Raw genomic sequence first — 17,297 nt, forward strand, 5'->3', positions numbered from 1 at the left:
GATGTTACTGCATTCGTCATTACCTGCTACTCATCCGACCAAGCCCATGCATACGCAGCTATACAAACTTACAAGAGAGAAACAATAGTTCCAGTGTTTTCTAAAGCCTCAGCAGTAAATGTCCACTCCCCCAAGTTGATTTATAGAAGTATGTCTGACTAGCCTCTTATCTATTTTACTCCCCTGCAGGGTTCTATGTTTATCTTTGAAGTGCTTTCTCACAGACCCCATGCAATAATTAACACATTTCTCAGACAATTTCTTTATAATATGCAGAGACTTAGTAAAGACTGTGGAACAATTTAAAAAACTTCAAATGAATATATACTGTATATCGTTAATTAGTAGTCTAGGACCCTATAAATGTGGAGGAGGAGGGGTCCCATAGCCCCCCCCCTTCTATTAATACAACATAAGCATAGTCAATTATTATATTACATCAAACATTTGGTGCAGCCCCTATCATGACCCCAATTTGACCCCATCACCCTGAATGGGTTTTTAAGAGGTTCTGGCATACCATGATATATCAGTTGATAAGACCCATGGTTGGGTTGTGTCTCTGTTCCCCCCATACAGAGCGTCTGGAGCAGCAGGTGCTGAGGGCAGCCACCACCGGTCCCTCCTCCATCCGCCTCACCTGGAACTACATCCAGTCTGCCAGGGGATACCGCCTGGAGTGGAGGCAGGGGGAAGGTCAGACACACACACACACACACACACACACACACACACACACACACACACACACACACACACACACACACACACACACACACACACACACACACACACACACACACACACACACACACACACACACACACACACACACACACACACACACACACTCATGCTTGCATACACACGTACACTCACACATACAAGCGAAAGTTTCATGTACTTTCGAACCCCTCAACATTGAGTACACCGATCCACGCACACAAACATAGATGTACCCGCGCTGACTGACTGTCAACGTCAAACTGCCTTACTGTAGTCTCTCTCTCCTCAGGTGGCAGAATGCAGAGTCAGTCATTCTCCAGGAACACCACTATTTATGATCTGTCAGGGCTGCAGCCCAGCACTGAGTATGTCATCACCTTGTTCACCCTGTATGAGGGACGAGAAGAGGCCACCCCTGTCTCCACCTCTCCCACAGGTCAGAGATAGAGGCAGGCGCGACCCGCTTTGTTTTAGCCCCTTTGTATTTTATATTTACTTCTATATTTCACTTATTATTTGTATCTTATTTGTTTCACCATTTTACTGACTTCCCCCCCCTCATGTGTACAGTGGAACAGCCGGTGGGGAGGGTGTCCAACCTGCGAGTGGTAGAGTACCTGGGCAGCACTGTGCGACTGGGATGGACAGGGGTAGCCGGGGCAACGCAGTACCGTATCCTCATGGTCAACACTGAAGGTAAGGGCACATCTCAAATGACGCTCTATTCTCTCCCTATATAGTGCACTACTTTAGACCGGATCTCACATATGTTTTAACACTCTGTACTTACAGCGCAAACAGAGGAAACCCGCAGTATCCCTGGAAGCCAGACGACCCTTGACCTTAGGGGTCTGACAGAGGGCGTGTCTTATGGGGTCAGCGTGACAGCTGTGGTGGGAGACAGCGAGGGGGACCCAGTCACTGTCTACATCAAATCAGGTGAGACACACACACACACACACACACACACTGATTGTATGCTAGTGCACGCTCCAGCCTGTGAGAGAGAGGATGTGGATGGATTGAATGCGTGCAGATCTTGGCTAAGGGCTGCAGGGTGTTTGCCAGTTTGGTAAACAGTGCTTTGCTGTGGCTGTGTGATGAATGGCTGGCAGCTGATTGTCAATGTGAATAGGTGGTGAATAGTGATACTGAGGGGAGTTGAGCTGAGGCAAGCACAGACTGAGATAAAAGAAGAGGGCTGTGTTTAGTTTGCAAAATGTTTTGAAATGGGAAATGTAAGTTTGATATTGTGCATGGGAAATAGTTTGGTGTTGCACTGAACCGCAATGTTCTTATCGATGTGTGATTTCAGAACAAGCATTGGAGAGAGTGACAAACCTGCGTGTGACAAACACCAATGGTCGGCGACTCCGAATCGCCTGGACAGGGGTTTCCGGGGCGACAGGGTACAGGGTCACTTGGAGACAAGGCAACAGTAAGTGTCAGCTGAATTATGTTGTTACTTTCTCTCACCTTGTCTTTTATATAGAGCAGTGTCCCAGTGTGTGTCTTTAACATTGTGTATCTCTCCTAGATGCGGAGCAGTCCCGTGTTCTGGGGCCAGAGGCCTCGTCCTACACGGTGGAGGGGCTGCAGCCAGACACAGCTGTGGTCCTGGGCGTGGCGGCTGTGATTGGTCAACGTATCGGGGAGGTGGTCACCCTCTCGGCTAGGACCAATGGCAACAACGGCTCAAGCACGGTTAGCGGCCTGCGTATCATTGATGTCACCTCTCAGAGGATACGCATCACATGGTCACCAGTCTCCAGGGCAACTGGCTACAAGATTACCTGGCGCAGTGGAAATGGTAGGCGTGGTTAGGATAAGTGAGATGGGTGTTATCTGACATATAAATTACATTCCTAAGGATCCTTACCTTAGGTCTCAAAGCACATTAAGGCTCAAAGAACACATTGTATTGGGATTGTCTAGTAGTTGCTGTAGTCTAGTAATACAGTAATAGCAATCCCCAGTAGCGTTCACCTCGTTGCCTGACTCATAGAGAATGATAGAGGCCTCTAGTGGCCAAAAGGCTGTTTTAGCATGGCCAGAACCATTGAGGGCTTACAACATTTTAATGTAGTCAACTGTGTGTGGCTTACAACTTTATTGGCTGATATCCCTGTTGGAGTCATGTTCAAGCAGGTCATCAGGAGGGATCAGCCAATTGTAAAGAAACACATTTACTACTTCAAAATGGAGATTGCCTCAATGGCGCTACCTGTGCACTCCCAGACCGCATAATTGGAACTAAACTCAGCAAAAAAAGAAACGTCCCTTTTTCAGGACCCTGTCTTTTAAAGATAATTCGTAAAAATCCAAATAACTTCACAGATCTTCATTGTAAAGGGTTTAAACACTGTTTCCCATGCTTGTTCAATGAACCATAAACAATTAATGAACATGCACCTGTGGGACAGTCGTTAAGACACTAACAGCTTACAGATGGTAGGCAATTAAGGTCACAGTTATGAAAACTTAGGACACTAAAGAGGCCTTTCTACTGACTCTGAAAAACACCAAAAGAAAGATTCCCAGGGTCCCTGCTCATCTGCGTGAACGTGCCTTAGGCATGCTGCAAGGAGGCATGAGGACTGCAGATGTGGCCAGAGTAATAAATTGCAATGTCCGTACTGTGAGATGCCTAAGTCAGCGCTACAGGGAGACAGGATGGACAGCTGATCGTCCTCGCAGTGGCAGACCACGTATAACAACACCTGCACAGGATTGGTACATCCGAACATCACACCTCCGGGACAGGTACAGGATGGCAACAACAACTGCTCGAGTTACACCAGGAACGCACAATCCCTCCATCAATGCTCAGACTGTCTGCAATAGGCTGAGAGAGGCTGGACTGAGGGCTTGTAGGCCTGTTGTAAGGCAGGTCCTCACCAGACATCACCAGCAACAATGTCGCCTATGGGCACAAACCCACCATCGCTGGACCAGACAGGACTGGCAAAAAGTGCTCTTCACTGACGAGTCACAGTTTTGTCTCACCAGGGGTGATGGTCAGATTGGCGTTTATCGTCGAAGGAATGAGCGTTACAACGAGGCCTATACTCTGGAGCGAGATCGATTTGGAGGTAGAGGGTCCGTCATGGTCTGGGGCGGTGTGTCACAGTATCATCGGACCGAGCTTGTTGTCATTGCAGGCAATCTCAACGCTGTGCGTTACAGGGAAGACATCCTCCTCCCTCATGTGGTACCCTTCCTGCAGGCTCATTCTGACATGAACCTCCAGCATGACAATGCCACCAGCCATACTGCTCCTTCTGTGCGTGATTTCCTGGAAGACAGGAATGTCAGTGTTCTGCCATGGCCAGTGAAGAGCCCGGATCTCAATCCCACTGAGCACGTCTGGGACCTGTTGGATTGGAGGGTGAGGGCTAGGACCATTCTCCTCAGAAATGTCTGGGAACTTGCAGGTGCCTTGGTAGAAGAATGGGGTAACATCTCACAGGAAGAACTGGCAATGTGTTCAGGGACACATTATTCCATTTCTGTTAGTCACATGTCTGTGGAACTTGTTCAGTTTGTCTCAGTTATTGAATGTTGTTAAGTTCATACAAATATTTACACATGTAAAGTTTGCCCGAAAATAAACGCAGTTGACAGAGAGGACATTTCTTTTTTTTGCTGAGGGATGCTTTCTCTATCATTCTTTATGGCCTGACCCCATCTGTCTACAGGAGTGGAGTCGTCCCGCACGGTGGCCGCTGATGTCACTTCTTTCACCATCGACAGCCTTCAGGAAGACTCCTCCTACCGGGTCTCAGTCTCCTCACTGATTGGGTCTCGGGAAGGATACCCCACCTCCCTGAACACCAGAACAGGTACTTTATCACTCCATTACCAAATTGACCCCTAACCCCTTCTCTTCTTGATAACCCATAATAGATTTGAATGAGTTGGTTAACTGTCAACAATATGGTAACAGCTTCACTTAGCCCTCACTTAGTAAATTAAAAAATGGATTGAATTAATTAAATGAGTGCTATCCTATAGAACAATGCTTGTAAATTGGTGACTGATCTCTTCCACTTCTCTGTCCTCAAGAGTCAGACCAGTTGGTGGTGGGAACAGTGACTTCACTCAAAGCCCAAGAGTCCCGCGGTGAGGTCGTCAGAGTAACATGGGTGGGTGTGCAGGGAGCGACAGCCTATCGTGTGGCTTGGAAGCGAATTGACGGTGAGAGATTTGATTTGCTTTACTCTTTTGAAATGTGAATGATATTCCCATGATGTTTCATTATTAAATAGTGTACTATCCATAGCTCATTATAATATAGGAATGACCTCTATTCACACCAGCCACACTTAACATAAATATATATATATATACACACACACAGAAAATTGGCCAGTGTTACCCCGTGTTGAGTTTTCGGTGTAACATTTCTAGTGTTGATTCAGATGTTAAATTAACACTCATTGTTGTAAAATAACCCCGCTGTTGGTGTTAATAACCAGTGTTAAAGCAAAACCACACCCATCATTATCATATTTACCAGCATCCTCTAATGCAGGTGGATTTTTAGAATTGCTGTTTTCAATTTCTATGTTTTTGATTGACTAATTCACCTTGTGTTACTCAAATATAAATAGTATACATTTTTCTGTTACTTAGACGTTGCATCCGTTACTGAAAGGTTGTTCTAGTTAACCCATAAGAGTCTTAAGGCTTTATGACATATGCTTTGTATTGTGTTAAATAATTACATTTTAATGATGACATATTCACTTAGGATCTCACTAGGATTGCCTGAAAATGGATGGATATATGAAAATGGATGGATATATGTCTTTGTCACTAACAAATACAGTCGTAGGTGGTAATTTTACACTTCACTCGAAAGGCAAAGCACTCTGGGAAATATGTAAATAAGGCTTGAACCTAAGCAGTTTGTTAATTTAACACTCTGTATAGACACTGGACCAGTGTTAAATGTCACACTGTCACTGTTGATTTAACAGTGGAGAATTTGCTGTGTATTAATAAAACATGGCAGCCAACATGGCAGACCACTCACCACCACCCCTTCTGTCTTGGTATAGGTGGGGAGGAGAGGAGCCAGCTGGTAGGTGGTGACCTCACAGCGGTGGACCTGGAGCAGCTGGACCCAGGGGCTCAGTATGAGGTGCAGGTCATGGCCCTGGTTCAGAACAGAGAGGGATCCCCCGTCTCTGTCAGAGTCACAACACGTGAGTTACACTACAGTCTTAAAGAAGAGAGACTGTGCAGTTACATTGTACCTCTGTTTGATTAGAATGGATATGAAAACATTGGAAGGTACAACTTTACAGAATTACTATGTAGCAAGGTTGGGGTAAATTACAGTCAAATCAGAAAGTAAACTAAATTCCTATTCCAAATGGTCCTCATTGAAAAGCACTGAAGATAATTGGAATGTCAGTGTACTTCCTGAATTCACTGGAAAGCGTACTGCTCTGTACTGTATTCCCTCTTTCAATTTTCTCAGTATTTCCTTGCTCATTGTGCATTTTCTGTGTGTGTGTGTGTGTGTGTGTGTGTGTGTGTGTGTGTGTGTGTGTGTGTGTGTGTGTGTGTGTGTGTGTGTGTGTGTGTGTGTGTGTGTGTGTGTGTGTGTGTGTAGCTGGGGAACCTGTTGCGGTGGACCGTGTGGAGGGGGTCAGGGTGCTGGAGGCTACCCCAAGGGTGCTGCGTCTGGTCTGGAGAGGAATGGCTGGGGTCACAGGGTACCGCATCTACTGGAGATCAGCCCTGGGTAAACACATACACACACACACACACACACACACACACACACACACACACACACACACACACACACACACACACACACACACACACACACACACACACACACACACACACACACACACACACACACACACACACACACACACACACACACAGATACGTAGATAAATAATATTTATTTACGTTTTCTAATATTCTCTACTGGTTCCATGCAGGTGAGGCTGAATCGAGCCGTCTGATACGTCGAGATGCGACCTCGTTTGACCTGGATGGTCTGCGGCCTGGGGTGAGCTACACAATAAGGCTGGCTGCCATCTTCAGGGACAGAGAGAGTCAAGCTGTCACTATCACAGCCTCCACAGGTACACTTCTCTGCCCACACCATCTCCTCTCCTTTCATTCACTATAGTTATGGACTGGAGTTTTCCTGGCCATGTGACCAGACTAATATCAAACCTTATAAAAGCCCAAGGTTTTTGTGGTTATGGCTATAGGTTCTAACTATTGTATAGTCACAACCTCTTAATGTTCTCTATCACACGATTACTGAAGTCACTCACATTCGGTTGTCTCTCTCTCTCTCTCTCTTAACTGATCACTCACTCCTCCTCTCCTCCCTTTAGCTCCCCTACAGCCTGTAACAGGTCTGCGTGTGGCAGAGGTTACCCAGAATTCTGTGTTGTTAGGCTGGGTTCCACTGACTGGTGCCACAGGATATATCCTGCGCTGGAAAGATGAGAGAGGTGAAACAAAAACACTGCATAATGGGGTCACATTTGGTAGTTTATTGACTATGTTCCACAATGAAAGGTTGATCGCTAATCGTTGTTTGTGTGTGATTGTGTGTGTATGTACTTGTACGTACTTGTCTGTGTGGGTGCCTGTGTGTGTTTGGTCTCTAACCAGATACTGGTCCGGGTCAATCCACCACGCTGCCTGGGTCATCCAGCTCCTACAGGGTGACAGGGCTACGTCTGGGCCTGAGATACCGCTTCACACTGCAGCCCAACTTCCAGAGGGAGGTGGGCCCTGAGACCTCAGTGGACGAACGCACTGGTAAGACTGATATCACTCCTTTTTAACCAGTCACTCCATTCCATCCCTTCTCCTTAGTCCTCATACTGGCCCATTATGTTCCAACCCCTCCTCTCTCACTGTGTCTCTGTCTTCAGTGTGTGTGGGTGGTCGTCTCGACGTGGTATTCCTGGTTCCAGCTTCCAGGGACCGGGCCAGCCTGGCTGATTCTCTGCTCTCCCTCCTGACCAGCGCTGCTGGCTCCCTCACCACCATTGGAGAACGGGACTCACAGGTACTGTACACATACAGACGTCTGTGATATGTGTGTGTTGGCTGCTAGTTTTCTTCTGTGTGATTCTGTGGCATGTTCCTTCTGTATCCTCCAGCTGGGGATTGTAGTATACGGCGCCCGACCCAAGGTCTGGTTCCTGCTAAATCGCCATAGCAACAGTGAGACGCTGCTTCAGGAGATCCTGTCCACGCCTTTTGAGGATGGCCCAGGGAATGCTATAGGTGTGTGTGCTTTGTACGTACTTGTGTGTGTGTGTGAGTTTGTGTGAGTGTGGATGCCTGTGCATGTGTATATGTAACATTGAGAGGTATAGAGATCCTTACTTCAAATAACCCATTTTTGCATGGACATTGCCATTGAGGGCTTCTGCCATTTTAGTGTTAACTTGGTGGGGATATTTATAGGTTGGGAGTGATCAGCCAATGCTCAGAGCATTGCCTTCTTCAAATTGGTTTGCCTAGTTTGTAAATGGTTTTAAGCTATATCACCGCCATCTAGTGGCCACAATAAATGAATGACACATAACATTTGGTTGAAGACTCCAGCACTGCAGGTGGCATTAAATCACCAATATTAGCTATACACTTTTTTCAAACATCAAAAGAAGAAGAAAACGTACTACTTTAAAATAGAGATAACCTCAGTGGCGATTCCAATGCTGTCACAGATACCATAATGGCACAGATACAAAGTTGAGATCTCTATACATCTCTATGGTGATATTTAAATGTATATCTCCCCCTGCAGGCCAGGCAATGACTTTCACCAGACAGTTCCTTCTCAGCCCCACAGCTGGTCGTAGACCCAGAGTCCCTGGTGCGGTGGTGATCATTGCAGATGAAAAATCCTCCGACAACATCACTGTCCCAGCCAGTGTTGTCAAAGCCTCAGGTAGCCTCACACAGACTGTGTTGAGAGCGTTAAACACACAACATTTACATTTACATTTAAGTCATTTAGCAGACGCTCTTATCCAGAGCGACTTACAAATTGGTGCATTCACCTTATGACATCCAGTGGAAGCACATAAGCACATATACAGCAACTGCACATCTCTACTAATGGAATTTTCTACAGTAAATTTTAACCTACAGTCCCTTGTCACACACTGTTTTCAAACTAACATTTTGAACAAGAAATAGAAACATGCCCAATATTTTGTGTGTGTGTATCAGGAGTGACGGTGATGGCGGTGGGTATAGGTAGGGCGGACTCTGAGGAGCTGCGCCAGGCAGTGACAGATGGCAGCACCCAGAACCTTCTATATGCCCGTGATGCCACCCAGCTGGGCACCCTGCACGCCGACCTGGCTGACCTGCTGTGTGGCGTCGCCAGGATACCAGAGGGAGTGGTGAGATAAGAGGGGAAAAGTTGGTGGGGAGGGGAGGCGAGAGAGAGAGATTAGAAGTCAGACCATGCTGTAGATCCCATGATTTTGCTGTCAATGTAACCTCTCCCGGTCAGTCAGTGAATCATTTCCAGGGACTCAGTGACAACAATATGGTGGAGTGCTCTGTGTCTCAGTGTGTATGTTGCTGTTTTCTATATCAGGGGCCAGTGACAGAGCAGTGTACTGTACAGTGTCCTCGGGTGAGTTACTGTACTTTACCTCATCCATCCACACACACACATAGCCATCATTACACTCTCACCACACCTTTCAACTTCTGTGTGCTCCCTTTTTCATCCCTCTTTGCCCTGCTATCTCTCATATCTGTCCATTTTACTCTCTAGGGTGACCGGGGGGAGCGAGGAGGAAAGGTAACAATTGAATTGTTTTAATACCATTTTCTGTTACTGTATGTTGTCTTGGAAGCTCTATGGTCAGTAGTTGTGTCAGATGTCCTGATCAGTTACTCTGTTACAGGGAGAGAGTGGAAGAGACGGTGCTGACGGACGCAAAGGAGAGCCTGTGGGTCTTTCACCACTGATTACTGATCTAATACCGATAGCTCAAACATTAGCATCCACGTATCATCCACTGAGATTGTGTGTGTGTGTGATTTCCAGGGTCGTGATGGTTTGCCTGGCAGGGAGGGCCCCAGAGGGCCTGAGGGGCGACAGGGTCAGCCTGGCCGAAGTGAGGACCCCTCAGTGGGGGTCAGAGGGGAGAAGGGGGAGAGGGTGAGTACACATGAACACTTATACTCAACACTTGTACTGTTGTAGTGTACTGCTGTAGTGATGTAGTGAACAGATGTAGGATCTTAATTTGATCACTCTTATTGCTAAGAATGTTGCTGAGAATACGCAAACTTGTAGTGTATCTGAGGTTTAAAAAGCCTTCTAAAGTTTGTAATTTCCACTTTAAAATGTCAGATTTGATTTACCCCAACTAAAAATGTATCAACCAATTATAATTTCCTGTAGGATTATTTTCCTGCTGTAGGATTATTTTCCTGCTGTAGCAAACTGGCTCAAATTAAGATCCTACATCTGTACTGCTGTATTTACTGTTGTTTATTCTCCAGGGTTTTCCTGGTCTGGATGGGAATCCAGGGTTGCCAGGGCGACCAGGGACCCCAGGCCCTGGAGGTGTCCCGGTGAGTAGTCAGGGGACACAGTTACTGCCAGGGGCAATCACAATGTGTAAATCAACTTGCCAATAACATAGGTTTTTTATCCTGATGTTCTAATACTGTAAGTAGTTGATGGTCAACCTGCTGTAAGTATGTAAGCCTTTTCTGAGTGGCCCATAAGGGCAGGCAGCTTGATGTACAAGTACATCCCCTGGAGAGGACACTAGGCTGTCACAGGGCCTTAGCCCCAATCCATCTCCTTAATGCTGAGTGCCAAGCAGAGAGGCATCTGGTCCCATTTTTGGAGTTATCAAACCCCCAACCTTTCAATCTCAGGGTGGCACTCTAACCACATTGCCACTGAATTGGTCCAACCTGCTGTAGATGTGGTTTAAGAAAATATTGTTTTATGTTTTGCTATTTATGTTTTGCTCTTTTGTCTTTTTCAGGGTTCACAGGGGCTACCGGGTGTCAGAGGAGATCCTGTGAGTATTCCTCAGCAACGCCAATGGGATAGGATAGGATAGGATAAGTAATCCTTCTCACCCCCCCCCTTTAAGATTTAGATGCACTATTGTAAAGTGACTGTTCCACTGGATGTCATAAGGTGAATGCACCAATTTGTAAGTCGCTCTGGATAAGAGCGTCTGCTAAATGACTTAAATGTAAATGTAAATGGGATCTGTTTATACTGTATCTTGTCTTTATGTGTGTGTTGTTGTATTATGAAGTTTGATGTTTTCTCTGTGGCAGGGTGATCCTGGGGTTACAGGAACACCAGGGACAAAGGGTGACAGGGGCGACAGGGTGAGTACAGCACATCTCTTTATCCTCTGTGAACTATCGTAGGTAATCCCATCTGCTGTGTGTGTGTTGGATGTTCACAAAGTTGTTTCTCTGGTGTTGTTCAAGGGTGAGCCAGGGTCAGCTGTTTCAGGAGGAGGTCTGCCCGGAAGGAAAGGGGAACCAGGGATCCCAGGAATACCAGTGAGAGACACACACACACACACAGTCAGACACGTGTGATGGTAAGTCATATTCTCTTCAGTTTAAATAATTCTGAATGACGATGAATGACGTTCTCTCTGTTACCTAGGGTACCCTAGGGCGTCCAGGGAATGACGGGGCCAAGGGCTTTGTGGGACCTGCAGGGAGCCCTGGACAGGATGGTCGCCCAGGGATACCAGGCACCCCCCGGCCTCTCCATTAAGGTCAGTTACCCTGGTCAGGTCTGGCCCTTGACACAGTAACTAGTAACAGAACACATGGGGGGGGGAGAGATGAGTACCAGCAGAGGGGTACCAGCAGCCTGTAACCTGTATAACCTGTTAGGGCCTTTCGTGGACTACAGGAAATGGAGGAGCGAGCACGCCCCCATCCACATCAATGGGGCTGCTGTAGTGGAGCGGGTCGAAAGCTTCAGGTTCCTCAGTGTTCACATCACTAAGGAATTAACATGGTCCACACACACCCACACAATTGGGAAGAGGGCACGACAGCACCTCTTCCCCTTCAGGAGGCTGAAAAGATTTGGCATGGGCTGTCAGATCCTCAAAAAAGTTCTACAGCTGCACCATTGAGAGCATCTTGACTGGCTGCATCACTGCTTAGTAAGTTATCTGCAAGGCACCCAACCGCAAGGCGCTACAGAGGGTGGTAAAAGTACGGCTCAGTACATCACTGGGTCCGAGCTCCCTGCCATCCAGGACGTCTATACCAGGTGGTGGAAGGCCCAAAAACATTTCTCTACCCACCCAACATTTCTCTCTGCTATCGCACTGCAAGCGGTACCAGTGCACCAAGTCTGGAATCAACAGGACCCTGAACAGTGGTTACCCCCAAGCCATATTAAGGCTGCTGAACAAGACCGCTAAATACCCAGACTACCTGTATGGACACTTTTTTGCTCTCTTGTACTGACACTGACACACACTGCACTCTACCCACACACTCACACATGTTTACACTGACAGCCCAACACACACACACTACATACGCTCACACACGCATAACATGTGCACACATGCATACTGATGCCAAACACTCATACACACACACACACTTTCACACTCACCACATACGCTGCTGCTACTCTTTATTATCTGTCCTCTTGCCTAGTCACTTTAACCCTACCTATATGTGGGTTGGTAGGTAGCCAAGTGGTTAGCGCGTTGGACTAGTAACTGGAAGGTTGCTAGATCGAATCTCTGAGCTGACAAGGTAAAAATCTGTTGTTCTGCCCCTGAACAAGGCTGTCAACCCACTGTTCCTAGGCTATTGTTGTAAATAGGAATTTGTTCTTAACTGACTTGCCTAGTTAAAAACAAAAATATGTATGTAGTTACCACGCACCATGCACATTGACAGGTACTCCCTGTATATATAGAGAGAGAGAGAGGCATGTTATTGTGTATAGATGGGTTGGTTGTTCAGCAACAAAACTGACGTTTGTGCAACTATGGGGCAAAACAAACTGGGTCAAGGGGTAGGCAACCCTGTTTCTGGAGTGCCTCTGGTGCTGTAGGATGTTGTTCCAACTATGCACCACACATGAACAACTGAGCTAATTTATCAGTTCAGTGATTGCCTAAATTCAACACACCTGGTCTTCTAGGTCAGTTAAATCAAAAACATGAAGTACCTGCAGCACTCCAGGACCAGGGTTGCCTACCCCTGGCTTAGATGGTTGACAACAGGTAAACTATATTTTGTCTACAATGTTTTTTGAAAACATAAATACATTTGCACAATAAGCACTTGTTGTCTCTCAAATACATCACTACAGTTGTTGGTTAGCTCACTCGTGAAATTTTGCCATTATAACATTGACATGAAATCAGTCAAAACACCTCAAAACAAGACATGGTATCAAGATCAAAATGAAACTAGATGGAACGAGTCACTTACGATTCCCCACATGGCAGTTTCTTGTCATTGTCGGTTGCTAGCTGGCCATCCAGAATCACAACACGTACAGACTTCTGCCCCATTAAAGTGCTTGCATCGGTTCCCTGATGTTGTCAGCTAATCCATCTATTTATTCCTCATGTCACATTTTTATTTTATTCTTTATCTTTAACTCTGCATTGTTGGATAAGGAGGCATAATTAAGCATTGCACTGTTAGTGTACATCTGTTGTTTACAAAGCATGTGACAAATAACATTTGATTTGACATGGCCACATTGAGGTGAAAGAGTTGTTACTCGTTTCACAGGCACTAGTGATGCGGGGGTTGACTCATAACCTGCAGTGCCCACAGTTATATCTGCAAGGGGGATGGGTTTAGGGTCATTAAATATTGTGTTTTGTACTTGGGAGCAGGAGTGGAGAAATATATATATTTTTTCTTCTGCATCTTGAGAACATGCAATGCTCAGTTAGATAGCATCTGTAGAGGTGCTGTCTTTATCATAAAAGCTGATAGTATTTCAACCACAAAAGTATGCCAAAATGAAATCTTATCAGAAACATGTTGGGTCGTTTTCACAGCTTTCTTTTCCCTTACAACTGGTCAAACTGATGTAATTGGACATTTTGCGTAGGAAACCGTTCAGGTTTTTTTTTGGTTGCTTTATTGTATTTTCTCCCAAGTTCCTAAACATCTTTGTTCTGCTAAAGATGACAGAGAAAATTGTACCGATGTCAACTAGATTGAAGCATTTATTCTATCGATATATAAAATTATTCTGTTGGGCAAGGGTTTATTTAGTCTTCTAGGGCAACGTAATGACAGAAGAGAAGCTACATGTATCTAATTATAGGGCCTCAGATTTCACTTGATCACATAAAGTCGGGCGGTTGCTGATATGGTATTAGCAATTGCGGGCGGGTGAGCAGTGAACAAACAGCTGACCTGCGCACCACTAACAGGCACCTTATCAGTTCAAGTTCAATTCAAGTTTCTCCCTAAAACATGCCCCCTTTTCAAAAGTTCTCAGATGGTTCTAACTTGGAATGGTTGAAGTGCTGTGGGGGATGTTCATATATCTTTTACTTCCTCATGTAAAATATATCTTCACCCTAAGAGTAACCCCCCAACAGTATGGTTGTGATATGATAATGTGGGATTACATTTTAAATGTCTAGGTTCTTTTCATTCTCTGCCTTTGAGTATATCCGTCACCATCCTCTTTATGTTTTCATCTTCCACCTGATCATGCCCTTCCATCAGTTTCCTTGACAACCAGCATCTTTAGACTTAGAGAGGCCTTGATGTTTTGTCATAGTGCAGTAGACTGGCATTGTGTGCGTGTTTCTGTGGGTGTGTGTTGGCGCACATGTGCGTGTCTAGAATTCAAATGTATTCCTATACTGGGATGTAGAGTCTGCGAAACTACAAAGCTCAATCACTAATCATTTCTATCTCTCTCTCTCTCTCTCTCTCTCTCTCTCTCTCTCTCTCTCTCTCTCTCTCTCTCTCTCTCTCTCTCTCTCTCTCTCTCTCACTCTCTCTCTATCTCGCTCTCTCTATCCCTCTCTCTCTTCCTCTCCCTCTCTCCTTTCAGGGAGACAAGGGCAGCACCGGAGAGAGGGTGAGTAGTACAGGGCTATCCCTAGCTTGTCTTGTAGATTCATTGCATACATCTCTGGAGGAATGATGGGGCATAATGATTGTGACCTCTCTGTTATCTGTCTCTCTCTGTCTGTGTGTCTGTTTGTCCTGCTGACAGGGACCTCCAGGAGTGGGCAGTGGCTTGGCTGTGAAGGGAGAGAAGGGATCACTGGTAAGCTCGACGTGTGTGTATATGTGCCTACATTTGTATCCTGCAGATCTCTGGGGTGATAATTATACTGTACACATCTATGGTTTGATGTGTTACCATAACTGACTTATTTACCATATCTTGTTGTGTTCAGGGGTCTAATGGAAACCCAGGAGCTCAGGGTCTCAGAGGATCTACAGGACAACAAGGAGCCAAAGGAGACAAGGTTGGTACTGTGTGTGCCTGTGTGTGTGCGCCTGTGTGTGTACAGTATATGTATGTGTACTGAGTGTTTTTTATGTTTCAGGGGGAGAGTGCAGAGGGGTTGCCAGGACTGCCTGGGAAGGCAGGAGAGCCTGGTGATCGGGTAGGATACACATTTACATACAGTGCATTCGGGAAGTATTCAGACCCCTTGACTTTTTCCACATTTTGTTACCGGAAAGGTCCTTTCCCAAACTGTTGCCACAATGTTGGAAGCATAGACTCAACTAGAATGTCACTGTATGCTGTAGCGTTAAGATTTCCCTTCACTGGAGCTAAGGGGCCTTGCCCAAACCCTGAAAATCAGAGCCAGACCATTATTCCGACTCCACCAAACTGTACAGTCGGCACTATGCAGGTAGCGTTCTCCTGGCATCCGCCAAACCCAAACGGACTGCCAGATGGTGAAGTGTGATTCATCACTCCAGAGAACGCTTTTTAAGTGCTCCAGAGTCCAATGGCAGTGAGCCACTCCAGCCGACCCTTTGCATTTCACATGGTGATCTAAGGCTTGTGTGCAGCTGCTCGGCCATGGGAACACATTTCATGAAGCTCCCAACAAACATTTATTGTGCTGATGTTGCTTCCAGAGGCAGTTTGGAACTCGGTAGTGAGTGTTGCAACCGAGGACAGACGATTTTTACGCTCTACGTGCATCAGCACTCGCCGGTCGCGTTCTGTGAGCTTGTGTGTCCTATCACTTCGCGGCTGAGACGTTGTTGCTTCTAGACATTTCCACTTCACAATAACAGCACTTACAGTTGACTGAGGCAGCTCTAGCAGGGCAGACATTTGACGAACTGACTTGTTGGAAAGGTGGCATGCTATGACGGTGCCACGTTGAAAGTCACTGAGCTCTTTCTTCAGTAAGGCCATCCTCTGCTCGATTTTATACACCTGTCAGCAACGGGTGTGACTGAAATAGCCAAATCCACTAATTTGAAAGGGTGTCCACATACCTTTGTACAGTACATACATGCGTACATAAATATATTTTTACTGTAAAATGAAGGACATACTCAAGTCATGTACAACATATTCCAACACGTTTGTGTGTTTTAGGGTCCCCGTGGGCCTGCTGGGAGCATTGGACTCAAGGTTAGACAATGCAAAACATTGAATCAAATAGAAAGTATATTTGGGTGGTTGGGTGGGTTTGGGTGGATGGATGACCCTGCTCTCTCTATCTTCTCAGGGGGACCGGGGCCAGCCAGGTGAACCTGGATCACAAGGTGACAGGGTGAGTATGGATACAACCCCTCTAACCCAGTCAGACTGCTGCTGTTAAACTGGTTTGTCTGCTGTGGGTTGTAACTGACTGTGTTGTCTTTCCAGGGGGAGAGAGGACTTGCTGGCTTGGCAGCGGAGAGGGTGAGTACAGTACCATGCATTTGGTTATGCCTCTTTTCACTGTGACCTTGTTCATGACCATGACGCTAGATATTGTACAGCTACAGTATAGGAGTTTCACATTTGTTTTCCGTTTTCATGTGTTCACTAGTATTTATCCTTATCCTTGCTCGCTCACTTTTACTCCTACACTGAACCGAATCAATTTGTATTAGCATGAAGGTCACAGGTATCGGAAATGAGGGTTGTCATGCTGTGTGTTGTTCTGACCACAGTGTGGCGCTGTGTGTTTCAGGGGGAGAGTGGACAGCCAGGCTCTACAGGGGCTCCTGGCCTGAGGGTGAGTAACCATGTCTTACTGTACCTCTACATGATTTGAGTCATCTTCACATCGTGACTCACCACTATTGATTGATGTTGTTCAGTTATAGGATTTGATGATGCACGCAGAGTCTTTAAATATTTGTGATATTTTATTACAATGCTTGAGTGTGTGAGTCATGTGTGTGTGTATGTGAGTAAGTGTGTGTTGACTTGCTCACAGGGTTTGCCTGGCACCAGTGGATTACCAGGAGAGAAGGTGAGGCTAATACAGTCTGACTGACTCTGATCATTTAAATTGAATCTCCACAAAATAAACATGAGTGAACTATGTAATGTAATCAGAACAATG

General features: G+C 46.0%; 1 protein-coding gene across 1 annotated transcript in view; it reads left to right on the top strand.

Moving 5' to 3' along the window:
• LOC124002509 (collagen alpha-1(VII) chain-like) overlaps window positions 1-15,220 on the top strand; it is a 53,216-nt gene extending 37,996 nt beyond the window's left edge. Inside the window, exons 13-41 of the mRNA XM_046309955.1 lie at window positions 580-696; window positions 1,016-1,162; window positions 1,297-1,422; window positions 1,519-1,665; window positions 2,042-2,164; window positions 2,264-2,536; window positions 4,425-4,568; window positions 4,792-4,923; window positions 5,790-5,936; window positions 6,350-6,481; window positions 6,693-6,839; window positions 7,101-7,220; window positions 7,384-7,533; window positions 7,650-7,786; window positions 7,881-8,007; window positions 8,534-8,677; window positions 8,962-9,137; window positions 9,338-9,376; window positions 9,521-9,547; window positions 9,654-9,698; window positions 9,797-9,910; window positions 10,258-10,329; window positions 10,755-10,790; window positions 11,059-11,112; window positions 11,218-11,292; window positions 11,402-11,516; window positions 14,813-14,839; window positions 14,978-15,031; window positions 15,165-15,220. Of these exons, the coding sequence (XP_046165911.1) occupies window positions 580-696; window positions 1,016-1,162; window positions 1,297-1,422; window positions 1,519-1,665; window positions 2,042-2,164; window positions 2,264-2,536; window positions 4,425-4,568; window positions 4,792-4,923; window positions 5,790-5,936; window positions 6,350-6,481; window positions 6,693-6,839; window positions 7,101-7,220; window positions 7,384-7,533; window positions 7,650-7,786; window positions 7,881-8,007; window positions 8,534-8,677; window positions 8,962-9,137; window positions 9,338-9,376; window positions 9,521-9,547; window positions 9,654-9,698; window positions 9,797-9,910; window positions 10,258-10,329; window positions 10,755-10,790; window positions 11,059-11,112; window positions 11,218-11,292; window positions 11,402-11,515 (3,065 nt within the window). The 3' untranslated portion in view covers window position 11,516; window positions 14,813-14,839; window positions 14,978-15,031; window positions 15,165-15,220. The remainder of the gene's footprint in view (window positions 1-579; window positions 697-1,015; window positions 1,163-1,296; window positions 1,423-1,518; window positions 1,666-2,041; window positions 2,165-2,263; window positions 2,537-4,424; window positions 4,569-4,791; window positions 4,924-5,789; window positions 5,937-6,349; window positions 6,482-6,692; window positions 6,840-7,100; window positions 7,221-7,383; window positions 7,534-7,649; window positions 7,787-7,880; window positions 8,008-8,533; window positions 8,678-8,961; window positions 9,138-9,337; window positions 9,377-9,520; window positions 9,548-9,653; window positions 9,699-9,796; window positions 9,911-10,257; window positions 10,330-10,754; window positions 10,791-11,058; window positions 11,113-11,217; window positions 11,293-11,401; window positions 11,517-14,812; window positions 14,840-14,977; window positions 15,032-15,164) is intronic.
• The last annotated feature ends 2,077 nt before the right edge of the window (window positions 15,221-17,297 follow it).

This window comes from Oncorhynchus gorbuscha, linkage group LG18, assembly GCF_021184085.1.
Source record: "Oncorhynchus gorbuscha isolate QuinsamMale2020 ecotype Even-year linkage group LG18, OgorEven_v1.0, whole genome shotgun sequence".
In the NCBI taxonomy this organism is placed as follows: domain Eukaryota; kingdom Metazoa; phylum Chordata; class Actinopteri; order Salmoniformes; family Salmonidae; genus Oncorhynchus; species Oncorhynchus gorbuscha.